Here is a 26,314-nt window from a genome sequence, read left to right as displayed (position 1 = left end):
AAATGCAGCATTCTCTTAAATATGACTTTCATACAACCAAGAAAAAAACCTTTTTAAAATGTTTTTTTTTTAAACCTGGAAATTTTGAACACTCTGATTGTTCCAAACATGTACGAGTTTATTGCTTTTGTTGGGCACTAAAGATATTCTGAAGAATGTTGGTGACCAAACAGCTGACGGTAGCCATTGGCAAAAAAATGCCATGCAAGTCAATGGCTGCCATCAGCTGTTTAGTTGCCAACATTCTTCAAAATGACTTTTTGTGCTCAACAGAAGGAAGAAACTTTTAATAATAGAACGTTCTCTAATGATTATTTTAAGGTTTTGCTTAATAACCAAAAACCAAGAACGTTCTGGAAACGAAATTGATTGCCCTTTAGTTTGTATTAAAAAATAAAAAAATAAATTGAATATATTTTTTCACTGGCACTGAACATTAAAATACATAAACATATAGCCTTAAAGATAAATCTAAAATATGCACTTAAATTATGCAAGTAATAAAAAATAATGGTAATAAACCTAATGCTCTTAAAAATAAAAATGCATATTTATACTTAAAATGCATTTAAAATATACTGCCTCAGCGACCTGACGCGAAGGAGAGACTCGTGCTGCTATTGGCTGACGCTCGCAGTGGGTGGAGTGTAATCAGGTGACGCGAGGGAGTGACCTGCGCTGTTACTGGCTGATGCGCGCAGTGGGCGGGGTTTCATCAGCTCGTCTCGGAAGCTGTGATTTTTCCTCAGTCTCATATATTGAGCGCTCAATAACGCGTCGCAGGCGGTGAGATCCACGCCGGGTGAGTTATGATGCGGCGGAGCGACTGATTCTCAGCAGCACCGAGACACACAAATGCGGGGAAGATAGAGACACGCCACTGTACCGTGAGAAGAGACTCTCACTGCGGTATTTCTGCCTCGAAACAGAAGAACTGCGCTTCTGGACGGATTTCATGGTGAGTGCATTCCGCTTGATGTCAACATTATTATAATATTGCAGCAACTGATATATTTTGACGTGGAATTGATGCATAATGCTCGATAAAAATGGATTGTCCTGCTCAAGACTGAAGGATTTATGTTATAATAACCCGAGGTTATCGCTACCAGACGACCTTAATCAGCACTGCAGAATAATGCCCTTATGCTGCTAGGAAAATAAAATAATTATTTATTAATAAAAATCGAAGCATGAACATGAACAATAATAGTAAAATTATTATTATTATTTTTTATTTATTTATAATTATTCGCTTACAGCGAATTGGATTAATAATAATAATAATAATAATAATTTATTATTATATGATTAATAAATAGTTTTTCAGCTAAAAAATAATACAAATCTTATATATGCATTGGACCTATGGATAAATTTCCTTTTGCCCATTTCACCATGTAAATGTATTCTTCCTTTTAAGAAGTACGTTTGTGTGTGTGTGGCTGCAGACTGCAGTGTGTGTGTGTGTGTGTGTGTGTGTGTGTGTGTGTGTGTGTGTGGTGCTGCTGTTGTTCTCAGTGCGGATAGGATGAGTCTGCAGGTATCCGCAGGTCACCCAGAACTCAACAGCGTTAAATGGATGCTGTCAGAGTCCTGATGAAAAATGAGCAGACCGGTCTGAGGAATAAGAGTGTGTTTAGATGCTGATCTCCTCTAGTGGACGCTGGACAGCAGTGCAATTTACATTCCCTGGCCCTGAGCTCTGCTGCTGAATGCAAACACAAACACATGCAATGCTTCAGTTCTGCACGTTCGATAGAGACCGAATGATCTCTGTTTGCACATGCCTGCCGGACAACAACCTGCGCATTCTGGGAAATGCAGGTTAATGTGCGATAAGGGATTTGCTGGTTTGATTGTCTTTCACACCCCTGTGGTTTGAGCACAAGGTGTGAGAGTCTCAGTTTTTAATTATTAAAGCCGCTCCACACGACCTCCTGTTCACTGCTTGCTTCACTAGATATTTACAATATTGTCCAGCATCTTACAGTCGTCCACATGCTCATGCTCATCTTCATCAGTTTTAATAATAAACATGCATTCATTAACACATTAGCACCATGTTTTTGGATGTAGTGGTGATACTGTGGATTTTTGGACTTTTATTGTTAAAAACAACATTTTTCCAATTGTATTCTCTGAAGTGCCATAGCATGTTAATGAATAAAGTACCAAGTTATGTATAAAAAGTACCACAGTATACAGTCATTATACCATGGTACTGCCACAGTAAGTGACTACTGGTATTTCCCCTGCGAGTCTGTAATTTAAATAGAAAATCGTAAAAAAAAAAAAGAAAAAAAAGTGACTTTGAAGAGCTTTTGAGAAAGATTGAACCATAGAAATGGACTTGGTTGTGTTTCAAATCTCTGATTGGCTTGACTGACTGTATACTTTCTGTTTCAGATAAAAATGTGAGGAAGGATGAAATACCCAGATTGACAAAATTATTTTACACAGTCATAATGTAAGATAACTGAAAAATGTTGACGGCAGTTTTCAATGTGAAACCTTAAATATAAAAATAAAATTTAAATATAAATATAAAATATAAATTAATAGTAAGTTAATAAATATAAATAATTATTTATATACTAAATTATTATTCAATATATCATCATATGATCATGATAATGTGACATTTGTTTTGTTTTAAGTGTACAATTGCTGTTCTATTAGCATAGTGAAACATAATTACAAAATTTCTCCCACCTGAATCTCATTGGCCAGTCAAACTGGTAGCCCCGCCCCCATTGGTTGAGCCAATGTTGCTGTTTCAGCAGAGTCACAATGTTTACATCTTTCAACATTTAGTTGAAACGACGTTTAAGGTCAGAACCTTCTGCACATATTTAATTGTAAACACGCTCTGTAATCACAAAATGGTCATATTAGTTGCAAAGGTCAAATGTCATGTGACTTTTTTTCTCTAGCAGCAAAAGCTTATGCTTGGCTTTCTACCAGTCTTCCATCAAAATCCTTTTTCCATCATGTGTCTTTTTCTTTTTTTTGCGAGCAAGTCTTGAAAGACAAGAACTCTTTCAGGGTTAGTGAAGAACACAAGCGGGTCTGTAGGGAAAATGCACTGCTACTTTCCCAAACCCCAGCGAGTCCTGCAGAGCGGCAGTGACATGAATATTCTAGTGTGGAAGCACTGAGAGAGAACAGAGAGATTAAAGGCCCATGTTTCACCTCCCTTGACTTTCCCTTCCTTTTCTTGCCTCTTGTCTGTGTTTTCCTGGCTGCGGCGGCGATAACCGCGGAGAGAGCGGAATGACAAAATAGCTGGCGCACGCGAATAAATGAGCCATTCCCGTTTCACGCTTTTAAATGACTCTCTAATGATGAGAAGCAGAGGAAGTCTGTGCCTGCTTTGTGTGTGAAGAACGTCCTGTACCAGAATGTGTACGTCAGGATGGCAAAGTTTGAAATTACAGCAGAGATCTTCTATATTTGCATCTCTCTGCCTTGAGCCACACAGACTCGCTCGCAGATTTGACCCGGTGAGTCATATTGCACCAGCCCAGCTTCCATCTTGGCATGTTCTGAGCTCTTTATGAAGTCCTGGTGCGAATGTGTCAGATTTGCAGACTGTGTTTGAAGTCCATTTAATAAAGCCTGCTGCAGCTCATTAGTGAGGGATTTGAACAAGTCTGAAGTATTTAGCATGTAACTTGTCCGGCACCATTAATGTGAAAGACAGCTGAAGTCATGCCGTTTGTTGAGGAGAGGTGAGTTATCTAATCATCCACTCTGAGCACCTTAGCAACCCACATTCTTGTGCCCTGGCAACCACCCAGATCACCATAGCCTTGCATTATTCAGAAATATGTATTGTTTTCTGTGCACGCAGAAGGAAGGTGTCATGACATGTAATGCGTCATGCAGGTGCACGATCGATAACATAAGCTGTGCATAAGAGTCATTCCACTGCAGTCATTTCAAAATGAATAATTTGTCTGTTTATTACTGCCAAACTTCTTTGAAACAACCTGCAGTGCTATAGAAATAAATGTGAGTTTACTTGACTTACACCAAAACCATCACGGCTGTTTAACCTGCAGCGCTAAGCACTTCTGCTCCACTGGCAGTAACTAATGGTTTATGCTGCTGAGGGACAGATGGGCTGTGATTCAGGCATTATGTATCAATGTAATAAGATTAGAATTAGTGGACTTGGCTGATGTATAAGCCAGACTGAGTAATTGAGGGTAATTTAACTATTTTGACAACATCGAACAATGGTTGTGGCTGATTAGGTTAGTTCCAGTCCTTGAATCTGATTGGCTGAGTCAGTCCAAGAGTGCTGATATCCCTGACAAATAGCACCGGGATGTTCGTATCGCTCCACTTGTTTGTGTTTGTTCCAGACAGACAGTCAGTCTCTGTGTTAGTGGTGGGGATTTTTCTGTGACTCTTTCTGCATGTTACATCATTACTGAACTAGTAAGGTGACTTGAACTAATTTGTTCCAAAGAAATGATTCCATTTGGGAATGAAACGGCTGACTGAATCACTGAATCATTCATTCAACTGTTTCTGTCCAAAACTGCGATTCATTTGGGAATGAAACAAGTGAGTTGTTGAATCATTCATTTAAACAGTTTGTTGAAAAACACGTATTCATTCAGAAACAAAACAGGTGACCGAGTCACTAAATCATTCATTTAGCTGTTTCTCTCCAAAACTCTGATTCATTTGGGAATTAAGCAAGTGACTGAATCACTGAATCATTCATTCAACCGATTTATTTAGAAACGTTGATATATTCAAATGATAAAAAAAAAACAAGTGAGTCACTGAATCATTTGTTCATCTGATTCATCCAAAATCACAGATTTATTTAGAAATAAAACAAGTGACTGAGTCATTGAATCATTCGTTCAGCTGATTTGTTCAGAAACACTGATTTATTGAATCATTCACTCAACTAACTGATTCATCCAGGAATGAAACAGCTGACCGAGTCATTGAATTAATCATTCAACCTTTTTATTCAAAACACTGATTCACTCAGAAAACAGCGCTTCTGTGTGTTGCTCAGCGACGCACGTTACGCTTGATTCTGCTGTCATTCTGTAATGGAGGAGAAACAGACAAAGTAATTGTCAATTTTGTGTTTAAAAGTCAATTAAGTTACTGAACTGCACTCGCATAAATGTTTAATATCCAGCAATTTTTCTAGGTCTTCTCTTCATGCTGACGGTTAGATATATTCTTCCATTGAAGCTCAAGATGCATTTTGGATCATCTTAAATCACATGATCAAGTAGGTTGATGCAGAAAAATGTGACGTAACAAATACTAAGATCTTCTTCTAAAATTAATTTGACCATCTTATTCAAGCGGTTACGCAACAGCAGGCCAGATCTGACTTGTAAACAGTCGAGCTCTGCTTTAAAATGTAACAAAATGTTAAATATTCAAGACGGACCCTGTAAAGTCCAGACGATTATAATATTACATAAGCCACTGCACCCAAACACTGCGAGAGCGAGACTGCTGAGGCATGAAGCGCTGGAGAGATCAGCAGGTTAGATGAGGGGAAGTGAAATCCCTCTCCTCAGAGGACGTGTCCCTTATCTGCAGGATAATTACATTCCCTGCGGCAGACCACTGCTCAGTCCTCAGCAGAGGAAGGCGGCTCCTAAATTGAAATGCGTTTCCTTGTTCTTTGTGTTGCAGTAAGCCAGAGCGACCGTTAGCAGAATGAGCTCCTCTCCCGTCATGTCACGCATGTCCGTCGACATCCTGGAGGAACTGCAGCTCTTCACAGCTCAAAACCTGGAGAAGGTGGACGTCAACAAATACTATGAAGTCATGCGGGAGCTGGGGAAGGGCACCTACGGGAAGGTGGACCTCGTTATCCATAAGATCAGAGGTACGGCACAGTTACAAACCAGCGGTAGTTTATTAACTCAAACTAAAACCATACAAAACATTTTCACCGCATTAAATAAAATAAACATAAATTAAGTAAAATACTTGATCTTATTTTTTTCATTCAGTTGTCAAGGCAGCATTTCATTTGGTATAAATTTTAAGCATTAAAACTAAAAAACTATCTCAATAAAAACAATAGATACGTTAAAAAAAAAAAAAAGTTGTTACTATTTAACTTTAACTTAGTTTTCAGTACGTAAAAACTAATATTACTTTTACATGTGTGAAATTATTTGAGCGCATTATTTTGAAAGCATTTTAAGTACTAATCATCCACATTTGTATGTATATATGTGACCCTGGACGACAAAACCAGTCTTAAGTGTCAATTTTGTCGATATTGAGATTTATACATCATCTGAAAGCTGAATAAATATGCTTTCCATTGATGTATGGTTTGTTAGGATCGGATAATATCTGGCTGAGATACAACTATTTGAAAATCTGTAATCTGAGGGTGCAAAAAAAATCAAAATACTGAGAAAATCACCTTTAAAGTTGTTCAAATGAAGTTCTTAGCAATACATATTACTAATCAAAAATGAAGTTTTGATACATTTATGGTAAGAAATTTACAAAATATCTTCACGGAACATGATCTTTACTTAATATCCTAATGATTTTTGGCATAAAAGAAAAATTATAATTTTGACCCATACAATGTATTTTTGGCTATTGCTACAAATATACCCCAGCGAATTAAGACTGATTTTGTGGTATATGTATGTGTGTTTTATATATATATATATATATAGAAAAAATAGAGATATAGTTGCTAAGGCAACGTTTCTCATTTAATTTCTCATTGCATTTGGTTTCTATATATATATATATATATATATATACAGTGAGGAAAATAAGTATTTGAACACCCTGCTATTTTGCAAGTTCTCCCACTTAGAAATCATGGAGGGGTCTGAAATTGTCATCGTAGGTGCATGTCCACTGTGAGAGACATAATCTAAAAAAAAAATCCAGAAATCACAATGTATGATTTTTAACTATTTATTTGTATGATACAGCTGCAAATAAGTATTTGAACACCTGAGAAAATCAATGTTAATATTTGGTACAGTAGCCTTTGTTTGCAATTACAGAGGTCAAACGTTTCCTGTAGTTTTTCACCAGGTTTGCACACACTGCAGGAGGGATTTTGGCCCACCTCCACACAGATCTTCTCTAGATCAGTCAGGTTTCTGGCCTGTCGCTGAGAAACACGGAGTTTGAGCTCCTCCAAAGATTCTCTATTGGGTTTAGGTCTGAGACTGGCTAGGCCACGCCAGAACCTTGATATGCTTCTTACAGAGCCACTCCTTGGTTATCCTGGCTGTGTGCTTCGGGTCATTGTCATGTTGGAAGACCCAGCCTCGACCCATCTTCAATGCTCTAACTGAGGGAAGGAGGTTGTTCCCCAAAATCTCGCAATACATGGCCCCGGTCATCCTCTCCTTAATACAGTGCAGTCGCCTGTCCCATGTGCAGAAAAACACCCCAAAGCATGATGCTACCACCCCATGCTTCACAGTAGGGATGGTGTTCTTGGGATGGTACTCATCATTCTTCTTCCTCCAAACACGTTTAGTGGAATTATGACCAAAAGTTCTATTTTGGTCTCATCTGACCACATGACTTTCTCCCATGACTCCTCTGGATCATCCAAATGGTCATTGGCAAACTTAAGTCGGGCCTGGACATGTGCTGGTTTAAGCAGGGGAACCTTCCGTGCCATGCATGATTTCAAACCATGACGCCTTAGTGTATTACCAACAGTAACCTTGGAAACGGTGGTCCCAGCTCTTTTCAGGTCATTGACCAGCTCCTCCCGTGTAGTTCTGGGCTGATTTCTCACCTTTCTTAGGATCATTGAGACCCCACGAGGTGAGATCTTGCATGGAGCCCCAGTCCGAGGGAGATTGACAGTCATGTTTAGCTTCTTCCATTTTCTAATGATTGCTCCAACAGTGGACCTTTTTCACCAAGCTGCTTGGCAATTTCCCGTAGCCCTTTCCAGCCTTGTGGAGGTGTACAATTTTGTCTCTAGTGTCTTTGGACAGCTCTTTGGTCTTGGCCATGTTAGTAGTTGGATTCTTACTGATTGTATGGGGTGGACAGGTGTCTTTATGCAGCTAACGACCTCAAACAGGTGCATCTAATTTAGGATAATAAATGGAGTGGAGGTGGACATTTTAAAGACAGACTAACAGGTCTTTGAGGGTCAGAATTCTAGCTGATAGACAGGTGTTCAAATACTTATTTGCAGCTGTATCATACAAATGAATAGTTTAAAAAAATCATACATTGTGATTTCTGGATTTTTTTTTAGATTATGTCTCTCACAGTGGACATGCACCTACGATGACAATTTCAGACCCCTCCATGATTTCTAAGTGGGAGAACTTGCAAAATAGCAGGGTGTTCAAATACTTATTTTCCTCACTGTGTATATATATATATTGAAACCAAATGCAATGAGAAATGAAATGAGAAACGTTGCCTTAGCAACTATATCTCTATTTTTATACCACTGACAAAGGTGCTTTAATATTTTACAATCACTGTCAAATGTTTTAAGATTAATATTTGACTGGTTTCAAGGATAATTTTTGTAAACGTGCATTGTTAACATTATTTTGAGAGGATAACGGGTGTTCTGAAATGAATGCATACAAGAAAAAAACATGTTAATATCTATATTTCTATAGAATGATTCAACAAAAGAAATCACCCGTCGTGTTTTGTTTCCCTTAACCCACAGGTACCAAGATGGCTCTGAAGTTTCTAAAGAAGAAAACGACCAAGCTGAAGAGTTTCTTGAGAGAGTACAGTATCTCGCTCTTTCTGTCTCCATGTCCCTTCATCATCAACATGTTTGGCATTGCGTTTGAAACGGAGGAGTACTATGTTTTTGCGCAGGAATATGCGCCGTCCGGTGACCTGTTCGATATCATTCCACCACAGGTAATGCAACGTCAATTAACAAGCGTAACGCACATGAATAAAGCAAAATCATTACTTTCAAAATCATGATTTACTCACCCTCATGTTGTTCATTTTCCATGGAACACAAAAGTAGTGACTGATCAAGACCCAAAATATACAAAAAAGCCATGAAGTCAAGTCACCTTTATTTCTGCGGCACTTTATACAATACAGTTTGTTACAAAGCAGTTTCACAGTAATAAACAGGAAAATAACAGTTATAATTAATCAGTTATGAAACAAATTCAGCTTAGCTATAAAGCAGCACTACAGAAGACAATAGTGTCATTATTCAGCTCAATTCAGTTTAGTGTTGCAAAGTTTATCAATGACAAAACAAGTTCAGTTCAGCTATAAAGAAATTACAGAAGGTAATGGTGTTATTATTCAGCTCAGTGCAATGTGTCAAGTGTTGAAAAAATCAATTCTGAAATGAATTCAATTCAGCTGTATTTCTGAATTGTCATTATTCGGCTTCAGATTCATTGTTGAATCAATTTAGTTTAGTAACAGTGTCAGTGTTTTAAAGTTCATCAATTATAAAACAAATTCAATTTCAGCTGTAAAGTACACAAGACAACACATATTCAGCTCAATTTAGATTGTTTAGTCAATAACTGTCAATGTTTATCAATTATAAAACATGTTCAATTTAGCTATAAAGAAATTACAGAAGATAAAACTCATTATTCAGATCAATTCAGTTCAATGTTGATTTAGTCAACAAGTGTCAAGTTTGCAAAATCAATTCTGAAACAAATTTAATTCAGCTGTATTTCTGAATTGTCATGATTCATCTCAATTCACATTTATTGTTGAATTTAGTTTAACGACTGTTAATGTTGCAGTTTATCAATTATGAAACTCAGTTTAATCTGTAAAGCAGCTCTACATTATTCAGATCAATTCTATTCAATGTGAATTCAATTCGCTTCAAGTTTTGTTCTTATCTGATAGTGTCAGTGCAGTCAGATTGCCGATATTTTCTTTGAAACAATACGCTTACAAAACAGTTCATATTCAGCCAAAAATTGTCACTTCAACGCATGATTGTGGGTGAACTGTCATTTCCTCACCATTATGTCATTCCAAACCTTTATGAACTTGTTCTGTTGAGCACAAAAGAAGATTTTGAAGAATGTGCTAAGTATTTTTTTTCCATACTATGGAAGTCAATGGCTACCATCAACTGTTCTTCTCTTCAAAATATCTTCTTTGAAGTTCCAGAGACCGGGGGCCTCGTTTATAAAATGTTGCGTAGAAACCATCTTAAAATTGATCTTACGATCATCTCTCAAATATGCATACGGGTGATTCATAAAATGAACGTACGTACAGAAAACGCACGTACGCGTCTCTTTCAGACGTGAAATCTATGAATCGCAAATGATCTTGAACTTGCGCGCAACTGAATCAATTCAGCTCTCTGCTTGTAAACGACTCATAATTAATGTCATTAACATATAAAAGATTACCAGTCATCGTCCAAATCCTTTAAATTAGAACCGCGAGCTGCAAAAACAGCTTATGTTTCCAAAAACCTGCAGTACTCGAACAAGAAAAAGTGTGTATGCCTGCTCAGACCCTGATGTGACGCTAAGCACTTTTCCACGTCAAAGACAGTTTTTAAAAATATGAGCGTTGGCGTGGATTTAAGCATACGCACACTCTACGATCAAATCTGAGCGTAGGCACGCTTTATAAATGAAGCCCTGGATTACAGAATTTTCGATTTTGGGTGAACTATGCTTTTAAATCTTGCTTGATATAGGCTAAGCTCTGACTGTGATGATCGTCGTTGTGTCGGTGACTGATTGTTCTCAATCTTCTCGCTCAGGTGGGATTGCCGGAGCCAGTGGCGAAGCGCTGTGTCCATCAGGTGGCCATCGCTCTGGACTACCTGCACTCCAAAAAGCTGGTGCACAGAGACATCAAGCCTGAGAACATCTTAATCTTTGACAAGGAGTGTCGCAAGGTCAAGCTGTCAGACTTCGGCATGACGCGGCGCGCCGGCTCGCCGGTGAAGCGTGTGAGCGGCACTATCCCGTACACGGCGCCCGAGCTCTGCGACACGTCCAAGCACGAGGGCTTCTGCGTGGATTACAGCACAGACGTGTGGGCCTTCGGAGTGCTGCTGTTCTGCATGCTGACCGGGAACTTCCCCTGGGAGAAGGCCATGCCGTCCGACACTTTCTACGAGGAGTTTGTGCGCTGGCAGAGGCGGCGGACCGGCGCGGTGCCGTCACAGTGGCGCAGATTCACGGACGAAGCCCTTCGCATGTTCCGAAAGCTCCTGGCCCTGGAGCAGGAACGCCGCTGCTCCGTCAAGGAGGTGTTTGTGCATTTTGGCCACCGTTGGATGCTGGATGGCCAGGCGGGCGGAAGCCACCATCAGGCCACGCTGAACTCTTCATCTGAGGAGGAGGAGCTACTGGTGGACCGTATGAAGCAGCAGACCCTGTCTCCGACGGCTTCCAAGACCAACGGCATGGAGTCGGGAACGGCTCACCACTTCACCTCCGTGTCCACGAACAGCTCCGTGTCTTCCACCAACAGCTACGAGCGCTCGGCCAGAGACAGCCCGCCTAGCAGCCGCATCCTGGTCACAACGCCGATAGAGATCTGCGTGTAGAGATCCAACCGCTGGCGAAATTAACACGTGCACAAGCAGACACATCCATAAGAGACTCTAAACTCTCATGTACATCCGGAACTGAGTCTATTACAGCGCAAAAAATGACAAACTTATTCTGTTCGATTCTCCGGTCGGCTCGACTAACATTCCTAACAGCGATTTGCATCAAGAAACTGTCTGCGAAGAAACGTTGCACTGAAACTGTGAAATACCGTGCAGGTTGTGCTTTCTAAAGACCCGTTGGCACCAAGAACGATAACTATAACGATAACTTTATTAGTGTCCACACCAGCTGACTTTCTGTTTATTATAAGCGCGCTGCAGTTTTGTCTGCTGCTTTAAATGCTCAAGCTCTTTAACGTCAGATGGATTCTGATTGGCTGTCAACGTTTTTATTGTCCATTCATTGGAAAAAATCATTACAACGATATCGTTCCTCTGTTACGGCCAACAGGGAACGTTCTCAGAACTTTATCATGAACAAACATTCTCCCGATAACGTTAATAGTGTTTGTTCAATGTTAACGTTGTCAAAACATTAGCACAAAAACATTATACATCGTTCATGGAGGGTTTTTTCTGAAACATTTTAGTTGGACGTTCATCTAACATTCTTTTAAATATTATCAGTTTCAGATAATGTTCAGAGAGCTTTCAAAAGTAGCTTTTGCAAAATGATAAAATAGAATGTTTCCTTAACGTTAACGTATAATCAAGAAAAATGTTTAGAGAACGTTTAGAAATTGTTGTCATAACTTAATAATAGGAATGTCAGCAAAACGTTCTTAAAACATATATTTTTGTTTCCTGGAGTGTTGTTATTGTTATAGTTGTAGTGTGGAATTCCTTATTCTCTTTGAATTAGAAGGATTATTCAAACTTTACATATTTATTATAAGCGTGCCACCGTTTTGTCGGATGCCACTGTAAATGCTCAATCTTTTGGATTCTGATTGGCTGTCAATATTTTTATCATTCATTCACTGGAAAAAAAAAAATTCTGAAAGTGGTTACAACAACATCGTTCCCTTGTCCCAGCTAACAGGGAACATTCTCAGAACTTTGGCTAATGTTTCCTGAGAGTTATGAAAAAACGTTCCTCCAATAACGTAAACGGAATGTTCATTCAGAGTTATTTAAGATTTAATAATGTTCTCAAAACGCTTGCACAAAAAATGATGCATTGTTCATGGAAGGTTTTTCTTAAACATTTAAGTTAGACGTTCGTCTAACATTCTTTTAAATGTTACCATTTGTTCAGAGAACATTTAAAAGTAACGTTCTCATGTTTTCAAAACGATACAATAGCATTCAGAAATCACCCCTGCTGAAAAAAACAATAGAACCCTGCCCAAAACACAATAGAAAATGTAATGGTTATAATGGGAATTGTATTGGTTTTAATGGAAACTATAATGGTGTCCACTGGTATGTGATGGATTCTATTGGAAAAAATGCCCAAAACAAACTACAAAAAGGAATTTTGTAATGGTTTTACTGGAAAAAGCTAATGGTTTATAATGGTATTTTAATGGAAACCATTGGAATTTCTGTGATGGTTTCTATTGGGCTTCTATTTTTTTAGCAGGGATGTTTTCAATAACGCTTTGGCATCTTAATGGTAACATTAGCAAAATGTCCTTGGAACATATTTTTCTTTTCTGGAGTGTCATTATTGTTATAGTTGTAGTGTGGACTTCTCATAGAATTAGAATGATTTTTAAAACGTCGTAGTTCTAGTTATCGTTATGATCTTTGGTGTGCACGGGCCTTAACTCGTGAATAAGCAACGAACTAATAAACGAGTGGATTGAACATTTGAATCCAGTTCCAGCTCAAAGAAGCTCGCGGGAAGAATTTCGAGGGCTTCCCCAAAACGTCTCTAAAGCAATATATGAAGCAAAAAAGAAAGGAGAATATCTGGGATCTTCATTCTTGGGAGGAATTCATCAAATAAACATTTCAGTGAATAAGCAAACAGTGGGCCATTGATGATATTTGCTGTGGTGATATGTGAGTGAGTTTGTGTGCGTGTTTGCGATTTAGTGCGTACGAATAATTTAAAGCCTGGCGTTCAGGACGTGCAACCCAACGAAAGCTTTTCCAGAGGTTCTGATCATGTGACAGATTTTGCATGTACTGGAAGTGTTTCTAAAACTGACTTGTAGACTGTTGTTTTGAATTGACTTAATTTATCAGGATTCTTAGTATTCAGAAATATATTTTTTCAGTTGCTGTGTAGTGATTAACAAACATGGATATTTTTCATTTAATTTTAGTACTTTAGCACAGTTGTGCCAAACTTATTTTTTAATGTGAAGTTCTTGTGGCAGATGTGAAGGTCAGCTGCTACTGTGTGATGAACATGAATTGAAAACACGGTAACACGAACGTTTATTCACAATGTTTTTTTTAATTTCTGAGCGTTCGGCTGTGATTGCTTTATGAGTCGGACCTTGTGCACTGGTTGTGGTGGTGAACACTGTATGTATTCGAAGACTGACAGGTTGAAAAGATGTATTTTTGCCTACTGTACAATTTTGTTTTCTTGGTGTTCCCCCTTTAAAAGTCTTATATTTTTTCTACATTGATTTAAACTGAAACTCAAAACAAAGAGCGCAGATGTTCTGATAACTGCATGACCATGATGAAAAAACATTGAAGATCTGTGAGAATTACTGTAATGTGAAGATTTTTTGCTGTCACAATTTCTTGCATAATGTTTCAGGGTGAAATTGTAGTAGATGATGTAGGGCAAAACATCCAGCCAGCCAATTGAATTGTTCGTTTTGTTGTTGTGTTTGTGTACCGCTGCTGCTGTTGTTGTTAATTTCTCACTGAGATCAAGAACTACCTGATTGAAACACCTCACACCTGCGCTGCTACTGTCAGGTACTGAAAGCGATTCTTTTCAGGTGAGGTTGAACAGAAAGTCTTACTTGATTGAACTCAAGGCCTTGGAGACATGCAAAAGGGGAGTTTTTAATTGGAATTGGTGTGTTTTATTTTATGCTACACGTCTGCATGAGCTTTCAACACGTATTGGGAGTATGTTCTGAGAAAAAAGAAAAAAAGGTTAGCTATAGTCGTATCAACCTCTTTGCATCAAAAGTGGCCCATCAGAGCATAAATATCCTGTTCTTGCATATCGTAGACATGCAGCTCTGCTGGAAACTACACATACTGACCATCAAACGCCTTCGGCAGTGCTTGACCTTGGTTTAGTAGCAAATGAAAAGACCTGGGGATTTTGTGATCGGTCAGCCTTTGTCGTGCTGAAGCGTTTTGGTTTCTGGTGATAGTTTTGATTTCATTAGCTATCGGTGGGCTTTCAGTCATCAAAACAAACTCAAACTCGTCTAAAATCTGTCTTTGCAATACAACTGTCTTCCTGTAAGTTCAGATTTATTCAGAAATAAATCTTGACAGAAATGTGCACTTGTTTGTTTCTCTAGGTTTGAATGGCTGGTTTTGGTTTTGACTTTTTAATCTCACAATTCAGAATGTGTCTCGCGATTGCTACTTAATCTCACAATTCTGGCTTTTTTTCCTCACGGTTCAGTTTGCATCTTGCGATTCTGACTTTTTTTCTCAGGATTCTGAGGTTAAATTGTACAATTCTGACTTTCTTCTTGTAATGTTTGCAACTCACAACTTTTGAGTTCACATTTTGCAATTGATTTTTTATTTTTCTGAATTCTAAGTTAAAATTGTAAAATTCTGACTCTTTTTCCTCAGAATTCCAAGTTTACGTTTCACAATCCTGACTCAGGATTCTGGGTTTAAACTGTATAATTCAGAATTCTCTTTGAGTTTACTTCTTGAAAGTCTGATTTTTTTTTTCTCTCTCTGAATTCTCAGTTTACATCATGCATGTCTGATCTTGTTTTCTTTGAATTCAGAGTTAAATTTCTGACTTTGGTTCTTGCAATTCTGGCTTTTTTCTTGGGATTTCTTGCAATTGAAAGATATAAAAGAATATGAAAAATTAAAAGTTAAGTTTGAATTGTGAGAATTAAAGTCTCTCTCTCTCTCTCTGTGGCAGAAATAAGCATCCATAGATGTGACCCTGGACCACAAAACCAGTCTTAAGTCGCTGGGTGTATTTGTAGCAATAGCCAAAAATACACTGTATGGGTCAGAATTATAGATTTTTCTTTTATGCCAAAACTCATTAGAATATTAAGTAAAGATCATATTCCATGAAGATATTTTGCAAATTTACTACTGTAAATATCAAAAGGTCGTTTTTGATTAGTAATATGCATTAAGAATTTGTTTGGACAACTTCAGATTCCAGATTTTCAAATAGTTGCATTTCAAATAATATTGTCCGATCCTAACAAACCATACATCAATGGAAAGATTATTTATTCAGCTTTCATATGATATATAAATCTCAGTTTCGATAAATTGACACTTAAGACTGTTTTTGTGGTCCAGGGTTACAAATGTTATGTATAAAATTATATTTATATATTGCTAGCCATAAGAATTATGAAAAAAAAACAAAAAAAAAAACTGAGTAGATACAAATGAGTGTCCAACAGCACATTAGGCAAAATAAAAGAAGCCAGTTTATTACGCTGACCAACTGGGTTTAGTCAGTTCAGGATAAATACATTTTGGGGTAAGAATGTCAACAACAACAACACAACAAAAGAACCCTGCTCAACCCTGAGATTAAGATAGGAAAAGATTTAACATTTGAGAAAAACAATGCAAACAAAAAATGATTTTGGTACATTTGGTATGATGCTAAAATGTGACAATTCATTCAAAACAAAACAAAAAACATTTGCACAAGATTTGTACGGATACAGTCCTGAACAAAAGTATGGCACAAACCACGAGTACATTAACACCGACATGAGCAACATCACAGGACTCAACCTCTCAACACACAAGCTGCCAAAGTACATCAGGCTGCATTTGGCACAGATTCATCTTAAACTTTGGACAAAAATATTGACATAAATATTCTGTACACAAGGTGTTGTTTAATGCACTGTACATTTACAGAACGAGTCTCCAAATCCTGATCTCTTCAAACATAAAGCAAGTGCTTCCTGGGTAAAAAAAGTCATAAACTGATAGTGATTTGTCTTAGCAAGGCAGCAACAAATGAATAAACCGATTTTAGAAAAGAATTATGGATTAACAAACTGCATTGAAACATTTCACAACTGTCGAAAGGAAATCTTAAGGGCACCTGAAGTTACAAATCCAAAAAACACCATCGCATGAGCGGTTTCCAAAAAAAAATAAAAAATTGTTTCCAAACTTTCCTACAGGTAATTTCTGATGGCATCAAGGTGACATGTCAATACTAATGCAGGCTTATCATTTACACTATAGTTAACGGTCTACAAAATATAGATTATGTAGAGGAGACGCATGTAAGTGCATAGAACTAACGAGAAGATCCACTGGCTGTGGTTCAAATGAAGTTATATTCAGATATCTGATGAACTGGAACACTAATATTCAGCATTTACAATAAATGTTTGGATGTCGTGAATTATACAATTAATGTAATTGAAAATGAAGATTAAATACCTCATGTTCACAACGCAGGTACACGTTCACAGAGCGTCTTCCGCACGCACTTCATGGCGTAAGTGTGTAAATGTGCTGTTATGCTGGAAGAAACAGATCATCATTCGAGACAAAGAATAAGAAACGCACAGAAACTTTGGGCTTGAATTATGAAGCCAACATACTAATCTTGAACAAAAAGAAATCAACGTTTCCCATTTTGTACACAAAGTGCCCTTCTTAATTGCTTGCTAGCTGTTGGTTCCACACCTTTTTTATGTTTCTTCATTTACAAAGAACTAAACATTTTTTTTTTTGACTACATGCCAAACGAATATAAAGTGTTGATTATGAAGACGCATTTACATTTTGACAAGCAGTATATTTAAAAGTCAGTTGATAAAATTCATTTTCTTCATAAATTAAGACAGAATTAACAAAAATTTGATTGTAGACAAGCATTTCCAAAAAAAAAAAAAAGATTTTGCGCCAACATATAAATATGACACATATTTTGTAAAATAATATTGGCAAATAAGACGAGCACATATGTTTGTGCTGCGGTTCTTCTGCTTTGAGCCCCTTAAATGTGCAATTCTCTCTGACTTTCCCCACAGTCCTCATTCAACCTCGCAAAACCACTTGTCTTTAGTGACAGTCTCACAAAGTGCTGTTTGTGTGATAGTGACGGGTGTTACGAGCAGTGCAACAGCAAAATTATTAAGGTGTATGGGTGTTGGCCCGTTCTGTCTGAAGGTCCCACGGCCGGCGCTCACAGGAACACTGGAGTTAGAGATCAAGCGCACTCTGTGAGGACAGAAGACAGCTTCACTATAAAACATTGGATTTGCTAGAATGCAAATCATCTGAAACGTGCTTTGACTTATAATGCAATTAACATCACGCATGCAAAACATGCTCAAAGCCACACATTTGTGATGAAAAATGTCGATATAAAAATCTACAATCTATGTTTCATAACTTTTGATATTCTTCATATTCTGTGCGGTGGTCAGTTCACAGCAGTGATAGAAATTAATCTTTTCCAATCAGTTTAAATAGGTTTTTACCTTTATAAAGCCATTTTTCTAAAAGTGTGCATTATATTTGAGTCAAATTCTTACATTTAATCAGTGAATTAGAATAAGACACTTGGGCTCTTACCAAGCAAATCAAATCAGTATCAACTAAATTCATCTTTGCAAAGCAGAGGAAACACAGAAGCAGCATCTGAAGTGAATTTAGATGTATTTACACACTGTTTAATGCATTTAACCTGCATTTACAAATGCATAAACAATGTTTTAATATATTAAACGTTGAATATAGTTAAATAATAAAAAAGATACTTTAAATGTGAAATTAAAACCGCCAGTAGGTGGCAGCAAGTCACTGTCAATAAGTGAGTCATTGCGATTGAACCGAATCATTTAAACGGTTGATTCATTCAGGAACGAAACGAAACACCGTCATGTTGCTTAGAGACACAAAACAGCAAAAACAGGCAATATTGTGTCTAAAACGTAAGCCTCTTAATTAACTTCTTGTTTATCGAACTGTTGTACAAAATCAATATCACGATTTGTAATCGTGGTCATTTTTGGAGAAAAAAAACCCCCAGCACTCTTTGTGTGATATTTTAACTATATGAAATTATATAAATATACACATTTTCTTGAATTTGTTTTCATCCTAAATGTATTTTAATAGCAAGAACACACTAAAAGCGCACTCATAGTCTAGACTTCAAATAATGCATGCGTGCGCTCTGTAGGAGTGTTTTTCCAAAATACTCGATCATGTCAAATTGCACATTGTTTAAACAACAATTACGATATTAATCGCACACCCTTATTTGCAATGCATAACTATTAAAATAACTATTACTACAAATTCTGATCAAACTGCAAAATAATCTCATCCTCAGTATGTTTGTCTTGTTTTTCAGTGCAAATATCTCAAGATTATTAAAGTAAGATACATTCACTGGAGACGCAACATTACATAAGATATGATAAGAAAAGAGAAATTTCTGATCAAATGAGTTTATGATTATAACAAGAACAAATATCTGCCAGTGGAGTCAGAAAAATCAACTTCATTCAAAGGGAAAGGGAAAGATCACCTGCCAAAAGGGTCAGAAAGATATTTATTCTTGTTTTAAGCATAAACTCCATTTTGTTCAGTTTCTCAGACTTTTATCATCCATTTGCATCTCCAGTAAATGTATCCTGATTTAACGATGTTTAGATATTTATATTAGATAACAAATGTACTGAGGAAGATATTCACGGTTTGCAGTGCATGCAACATTTAATGCCATGACTTTATAATTTAAGACTTTCTGCTCTGATTTAAGAACGACGGAAACCCTGTATAAAAGCAAAGCATAAATTAATTTATTTAAAGCAAAACTTGTAGCATGTGGGAAATGCACTGTACAAATTAACTTGTTCTGAATACCATCAAATTTAAAGGAATTGTTGTGGAGTGACTGGAACTAAAACATATGTTTATAGCATTTATAATGTCTGTGAACTGATACACCTGTTTTTCTTCTCTCAGAAACGCAATTTTAACAAAGTTGTGTGCAACTTATTTTCCAGACAATGCGGTACTCAAACCTTGCATAGCGTCCTCTTTCTCCGGTGTCACCTGTTGATTTGACGATATGATGATCCTTTAATGGACTTATTCTAATGCATCAGACAAAAAAAAAAATAATAAAATCAGACAAATTTGAGGGAATTCACACAAAGGACAACATGCTTGTCATATTCAGCATCTTAATGATTTAAATAAAAATAAATGCATAAATCAAATAATTAAATATTTTTGTGAACTCATCCAAAACATTTCACGTATACCTTGTGCTTTCTGCATTTCATGGAGAAATTATCCTCGTTTAATACACAACCTATAAAAACAGGAAAGGAAACACAATTAATTTCGAAGGGTATAAACTGTGTACAGTACTAGAAAACTGCATTTAAAAAAAACAAAAAAAACATAGGAAGCTAATAATAAAGAATTAAAATCTTCCGGTTCTCTCCTAAATGTAGGAATATATTTAAAATTACGCCGTCAATCACCAAACTATATACACACACACACAGTTTTCATGTGTCGAACAAAAAAGTTTGTTTGACTATGCAAAAAAGCAAAAAAAATTTCTTCATTTATTTTTGGGCATATGACAGAAATCTGATATTTGTTGTATTTCTGTTTTGCATAAAATTGAATAATATTTGGTACATACTACACTGTATTCTAAAATGATCTGATATTAACTTTTGCATGGATTTTTATTGAAAACAGCTTAGGTTCATGTAACCAGAAGTTTTAAGATATATGAATATTCTTTTAAGTTTTTTAACAAGCAAAGCAATTCAACATTACATCGTTTGGATCTCTGGCAAGCCATTCTTTGTAATCTTCTTTGGTGAGCCAAATATCTTGAAACTTGCATTTTCCAGTCATCACGTTTCAGCGGTTTTTGCAATGTTTCACGGTGTGTCTGTGAAACGCTGAGGTACCTTCTTAGTAGCTTCGTGTGCGTGTGAACGTCATGGCAACAAACAACACAAAGTACCTCACGTGGGAAACACTTAACGTAACGCATAAATGTGCAACGTAAATCAAGCAAAGTGTTGGCGAAATAACACATTAGCGGACCGGAGGGAATAATATGGAATTTTCAAGGACCTGTATCTATGTTTGTTTATTTTCAAAAACTTTCCAGGGCCTTGAAAATTTTAAATCAGATTCACAAGCTTTCAAGGACCCGTGGGAACCCTATATTATATATATATATATATAGATAGACAGGAGAGGATGTATGTTCTCAATAGTGATGTACGGATCACGGTTACATCCGTGGGCGCTGCGGATAATCAGAGGGTCAGTTTATTAAAAAAAAAAAAAGAGAAGAAACGTATTTCAAATTAAATAGGTTGTTTTTGAAAGTCGGTGCTTGAAATAGGCCTAAAGCTTTTTATTTCATTAATTTTTATTGATGATTGCAGTGTTAATATTTTAATTATAGGCCTATAATCCATTGTATAATAGACCTGTTTTAAAAGACCTTTTTTAAAAACATTTGAATTGAGTAGCAGCCTAAATAGCCTAATCTTTTGTTATCCTCGCAGCGCGTCAGTTATGCGGTAACTACTGCGGGACAAATTAATTGTAATTTTAATTTAATAATAAAAGTAACTTCATAATAATAATAGGCCTAATAAAAATAAGAATGTAACAGGCCTACATTAATTGGAAATGCCAAATCCTCTTAATATGGCCAATAATTGATCTTTTTGACAATATCTCTAGCTATCGTTGATACAAGATCATCGTCTTTCGACGCAACCCAGCAAGAGGAGGTTATCACGGGGCAGACAGCACGTTGTCGGTTACGTCGTTTGGGTTGCCTCGTTGAGCGCAGTGGCACTGAGAACATTATATTTCACACACTTTAAGCTCTTTAAGCCAGTGTAGAACGCTGTTTTAAAACAAAAATGCACTAGTGCAAACAGGGCCCTAATTTTACATCATATCTTTCATGCACGGGCAGATTTGCTTGTTTATTTTTCATGTCGTGTTTCACACTGTTTCCATGTGTGTCTGACCACAAGTTTGAACATGTCCTCTTAGCAAATGCAGATACAAAAACAGCTGTTAACAGGCAGATCGGCATGAAAACCCCTGTTTTGGACCACAATGTAACGTGTGTGTGTGTGTGTGTGTGTGAGACGACTGCAGATGACTTACCGGACTGCAGTGCACATGTGTAGTGGTATTTGTTCGGGCAGCCTTTGAAAACACAGCCCAACGTCGCTCCCCTTCTTTGACACGTCGAACAAACCTATAGAAAACAAACAGACAGTTGAGTGTCATTACTGCAGGCTTCTGAGCATTAAAGAATCTGTGTATCTGAAATCTTACCGACGCTTTCGCCAACCTGACCGCATTTTCCAGCCCGTGCAGCTTTCCCCGAACCAGAAAGACGCCCGCGGACCATATCGCGCAGTCCTCGTGGAGCCAGTGTTCGTTAGCGTCGAGAGGAACCACAGGAGGACTGAACCAATCGGTGTCACCGTCCACCCTGGGTCTCTTAGATGAAGGACTATTGGACAACTCGCTATCGCTGGTCCAAAGAGACTCAGTCCATCTGCCTGGAGCAACACGTTTCCCTCTAACAGACGAGTCTGAGTCACTATTATCCTCTTCCTGTGGATTACAAACCGCTTTAGAGGCCGATTTGAAACCTTCAGGGTAATATGGCCCATGCAAGTCTCCGAGGTCCATCGCATTGGCCGAGCCGCCGCAGAGACAGCAGACCAGAACATCCCTCTGTGACACATCCACACAGACCCGACCGTACTGCAATCCAGGCGTCGCTGGCATCACACCGGACGCAAACCCGCCACTCGCCCGCCGCTTCCCCTGCTTGATCCGGACGCTGTCCTCGGGATAGTTGACCACCGTACAGATGGGGAAGTCTTTGATCCGCATGCGCACGTAAGGCGCGAAGGTCTCATCCCGCACATCCTTCTTCTCCTCCTTGTAGTTTAGACATTTGAGTTTGATTTCAGGTTCTTGTGGAGAGAAAAATGACGCACGGCCGGCTTTGTGTTTCTTTCTCTTCCGTTTGGCAGATTTCTTCAGGCCTTGTTGAGCCGGTATTGGTTTTTGATGCTTGACTGGTACCGAATGAAGGTTTCTTATCCTTCCGGAGGATTTTTTCTTTGTGCGTTTTACAAATGCATCTATCGGCTTTGCAGAAGTTGAGGTAGATAGTGTGGCTTTACGTCTGCTTGAACGTCTGACGTCGGTTTCTTCTTTCTTTTTCTTCTTCTCCACATCCGCCACATTGCGCATCCTTTCCAGCACCTTTTTCTTGGACTTGCTCGTCTGAACTTTTCTTTTGCACACACGACTCCTGATGGGATGGATGTCTTGAACAATGGCTCCCATTCTTACACCTCGTCTAGCTCTCGGAGGCAGTCTTTTCCTCTCAAGTACGAGCGAACTGCCACTAGATGGCAAATCATTGCTTGCTTTGAATGCATCCGTGTCGGTTTGTTCTGCAGAGGCATCGTTGACATGCACGGACTCGGTGTTGCACGTTTTGTCAGTTTTCCTTGTTGGTGTTTCTGGCGATTCTGTCTCAGCTGTCTCCGGCATTGTAGAATCAAACTCCTCTTCTTGCTTGGCTCCACTCGGAGAACTCGCTGTTTGCGGCAAAGCGATAACATCCTCGATTTGCTCCGCTGACGGAGACTCAGGATCCAACGGACTAATGAAGTCTTGGTTTAACGAAATAGCGAAGCCATCATTCGGTAAAACCACTGGATCCTCGGATCTGGATATGAGAAAGACAAGCTCCGGATTGGCGTTCCGGTGCAAACCATCCGAGTTCGCGCCGTCTTCCTCCGGAAATCCTCCCTCGAAGGGTCCGACGTTCCACAGGCCATTCGCAGCTCCGTTTTGAAGCTCATCCACGCTGATGGGGAACCTGCACTCGCTGGGATCGGCTTGTAAAGATTTGAGCGTTTCCAAAGCCAGGTTTTCCACATCTTGCATATCCGGAGGTTGTTGAAGGTAGCAGAACGCCGCCACGTTTTCCACGACCTGAGCCGGTGACATGAAGCCGAACTGATCGCAGGCTGTCAGTCCGACCGGGACGGACACCTGCTGGAGACAGTGTTGGTCGACCGAAAGCGCAGCATCTCCGGCATCCGTCACCAGCTTTCCGGCATCATACGCGGCGGGATGCAGCGCAAACGCCTTGCTCAAGGAAGGAACGCCGTAGATCGGGGAATGCTCGGAGAAGACATGCGACCGGCTCACGTAGGAGAGCGTGACGGTCGTGTTGGAAAATGCATTATCTGGTTGGATCTGGTCTGTTGGAAGCGGAAGTGGTTCAGGGTCGGTTTCGGGAAGCAACATCCCATTGCTGGTCCCAGGATTGACGAACCAGCCCGGCGTCTGAACAACATGCAAGGCGTCGATGGGGTTGGCTTTCAGAAGGCATTCCTCGGCGTTCCGTGTCAGATCGAAGATGTTTGGGAGGCTGCAGGCGGAGGACAGATCCTGAGGCTGTAAACCATCTGAGTCGCTGGGAGGCTCTTCCATATCAACTGAGCAGAAACACGAGGGTCAATTTTATTAATATGGCACCATTAAAAAATGCAAAAGCTAAAATATCAACAACAATAATAATAGTAATAATAATAAAACTAGAGTCTGATTCTCTCTACAGCTGCTCACAACAGTTTTAATCTGGACTTGAAAATTGCAGGGAGGCTCTGAGAGCAGAAACATAAGTGCCAATTTTATGTATATAAAATTCACCATTAAAAACAATGCAAGCTGACCAATGTGCTTTGACAATAATAATTAAATATTTAATAAAAATTAATAAAAGTTGACAAAAATGCAAAAGCTAAAATAAGTTAAAATAAAATAATTAAGTTAAAACCTAAATTAAATTCAATAATATAGATAATAAAGCTGGTCATATGCCAAATAATAGAAATGGGTCTTCAAACTGGATTTGAAAATGCTGAAAATGATGTTAATGTTGCTCTAAATTATCAACATGACTTAATCACATTTTTGAACCACTTTTGATTCATGCAATCTGTGTCGGAGCCATTTGCACCACAGCGGAAATATTACACAACAGCTACAGCGCATTGAAGAAAAAAAAGCCTAAATGGTCTTTACAGTCACACTTGTGTCTTGTAAGTAGGGCAACATTCTCTTTATTTCTATTTCTCACAGATTTTAAATACCTTTATTCTTTAACAATTTAACTTATTGTATTAATAGAAAATAATAATGAATGTGTTTTCCTACTATTTGTCATTGTATACAGAAAAAAAAAAAAAAGGTTCTAATTTGGAGTATAATACTGTGTAGGACTATGAAATACAAAATATTAACATAAATATTACTGAAACAAATTAAAGCACATTTGATTATTAAAAATGTTACGATTATTATTTTTTTCTCCCAATCGGTTTACGGAATACCAGAAGGTTAATATTTACCACGGTAATGAATGATTACTATATTCGTACACCATAGTATTTTAATATAGAACACAAGTAATATGTACTACGGTACTTGCATAGTACAGCAAAGCATACCACGGATTATAACTATGGTGTTTGCTGTATAGGAAAATTAACCATGGTTTTATTGTAGTAAAAGTGTAGTAACCATGTTTTTTTTGGCGTATTGATTACCATTATAACCAGTTTTACTACAAATACCATGCTTAAACTATGGTTAGTGTAGCAAAACCATGGTTAATTTCTGGTTGACATGGTTTAACCATGATTTTTTTTTTTTTTTTTTTTGTAGTAAAACCATGGTTAATCTTCGTAAGTATACTTCAGGTTAGTGTCTGGATACTTTATAAATCACTTTCGTGATTTATGTATTTGATGTAAAACCGCAAACTCGTGACGAGGCCTTAATTAAAGGCCATAACAACCTGTTTTATTGATTGCATTGACGTTTAAGAGCTTTAATGGATTTATTAGCGCAGTAACTAACACTGATGGCATGAATCTCTGACACTCCCGACCTGGAATGGTCACGTTTTATCTCCAGAATCAGCTAAATCGGTGTCTTTTGCACTAAATAATATGGATGTATAATAACATCCAGAACTGTCAAACATCTCCAGACCAGATTTAATCCGGGTTCGTCTGGTTCTTCAGGCGTCGCTTTAACGTTACCTGTCCTGTGTTTCTGTGTCGCTTTTCCGTCTGGCGTTTGTTATGCTAACATTAGCATAGCAGGTTGTTAGCATGCGGGCTAATATACATTCTGACGACAATAAATAACGCTCACCAACGCGTCCAGCAAATGTATGTCGTTACGAATCCCAATTAAGCAGCGCAATTAATCAGAGATGAGCGCTGGAGAAGCACCGCAGGCTTTCGTTAGCAAAGCGAGCTAAACAAAGAGCGCGCGTGCACAGACTCACCCGAGCAGATGCATTTATTCACGAAACCATCGCAAACTCCATCCCGCTGGAAAGAAACACTCTTTCAGGTGCAGCCGCTTCTGTTTGCGTAGAGTGTGGAGTTCGGACTGAATGGTGCATGAAACGGGAGCTTCTCATACTTTTGGGCTCCAGTGGTTTTGGTCACGGCTGCGCTGCTGCTGCTGTCAGAGTCATGATATTGCGCAGAATTATGG

General features: G+C 38.3%; 2 protein-coding genes across 2 annotated transcripts; one reads left to right on the top strand and one right to left on the bottom strand.

Annotated features, from left to right (window-relative positions):
- The first annotated feature begins 771 nt into the window (after nt 1–771).
- Nucleotides 772–15,429, top strand: bsk146 (brain specific kinase 146). Its single transcript, XM_058793579.1, has 4 exons — nt 772–958; nt 5,689–5,884; nt 8,702–8,904; nt 10,763–15,429. The coding sequence occupies exons 2-4, from the start codon at nt 5,713–5,715 to the stop codon at nt 11,555–11,557; spliced, it is 1,170 nt and encodes a 389-aa protein (XP_058649562.1). The 5' UTR covers nt 772–958; nt 5,689–5,712; the 3' UTR covers nt 11,558–15,429.
- A 685-nt stretch (nt 15,430–16,114) lies between these two features.
- si:dkey-94l16.4 (transcription factor 20) lies at nt 16,115–26,314 on the bottom strand. Its single transcript, XM_058793578.1, has 6 exons — nt 26,100–26,314; nt 22,040–24,237; nt 21,866–21,959; nt 19,966–20,015; nt 19,723–19,794; nt 16,115–17,905 (listed from the first exon to the last, which is right to left on the bottom strand). The coding sequence occupies exons 2-5, from the start codon at nt 24,230–24,232 to the stop codon at nt 19,750–19,752; spliced, it is 2,382 nt and encodes a 793-aa protein (XP_058649561.1). The 5' UTR covers nt 24,233–24,237; nt 26,100–26,314; the 3' UTR covers nt 16,115–17,905; nt 19,723–19,749.

The sequence above is a fragment of the Onychostoma macrolepis genome, chromosome 12 (genome assembly GCF_012432095.1).
Source record: "Onychostoma macrolepis isolate SWU-2019 chromosome 12, ASM1243209v1, whole genome shotgun sequence".
NCBI classification, from domain to species: Eukaryota; Metazoa; Chordata; class Actinopteri; order Cypriniformes; family Cyprinidae; genus Onychostoma; species Onychostoma macrolepis.
Note: the sequence above shows the minus strand (reverse complement) of the source record. Positions and strands in the feature narration are given on the sequence as shown.

Coding starts and splice junctions, on each gene's coding strand:
- bsk146 (XM_058793579.1), top strand. CDS start 5,713: ATGAGCTCCTCTCCCGTCATGTCACGCATGTCCGTCGACATCCTGGAG. Junction 5,885..8,701: donor CGTTATCCATAAGATCAGAG/GTACGGCACAGT, acceptor CTTAACCCACAG/GTACCAAGATGGCTCTGAAG. Junction 8,905..10,762: donor TCGATATCATTCCACCACAG/GTAATGCAACGT, acceptor CTTCTCGCTCAG/GTGGGATTGCCGGAGCCAGT.
- si:dkey-94l16.4 (XM_058793578.1), bottom strand. CDS start 24,232: ATGGAAGAGCCTCCCAGCGACTCAGATGGTTTACAGCCTCAGGATCTG. Junction 21,960..22,039: donor TCAGGTTGGCGAAAGCGTCG/GTAAGATTTCAG, acceptor TGTTTTCTATAG/GTTTGTTCGACGTGTCAAAG. Junction 20,016..21,865: donor CACATGTGCACTGCAGTCCG/GTAAGTCATCTG, acceptor CTGTTTTTATAG/GTTGTGTATTAAACGAGGAT.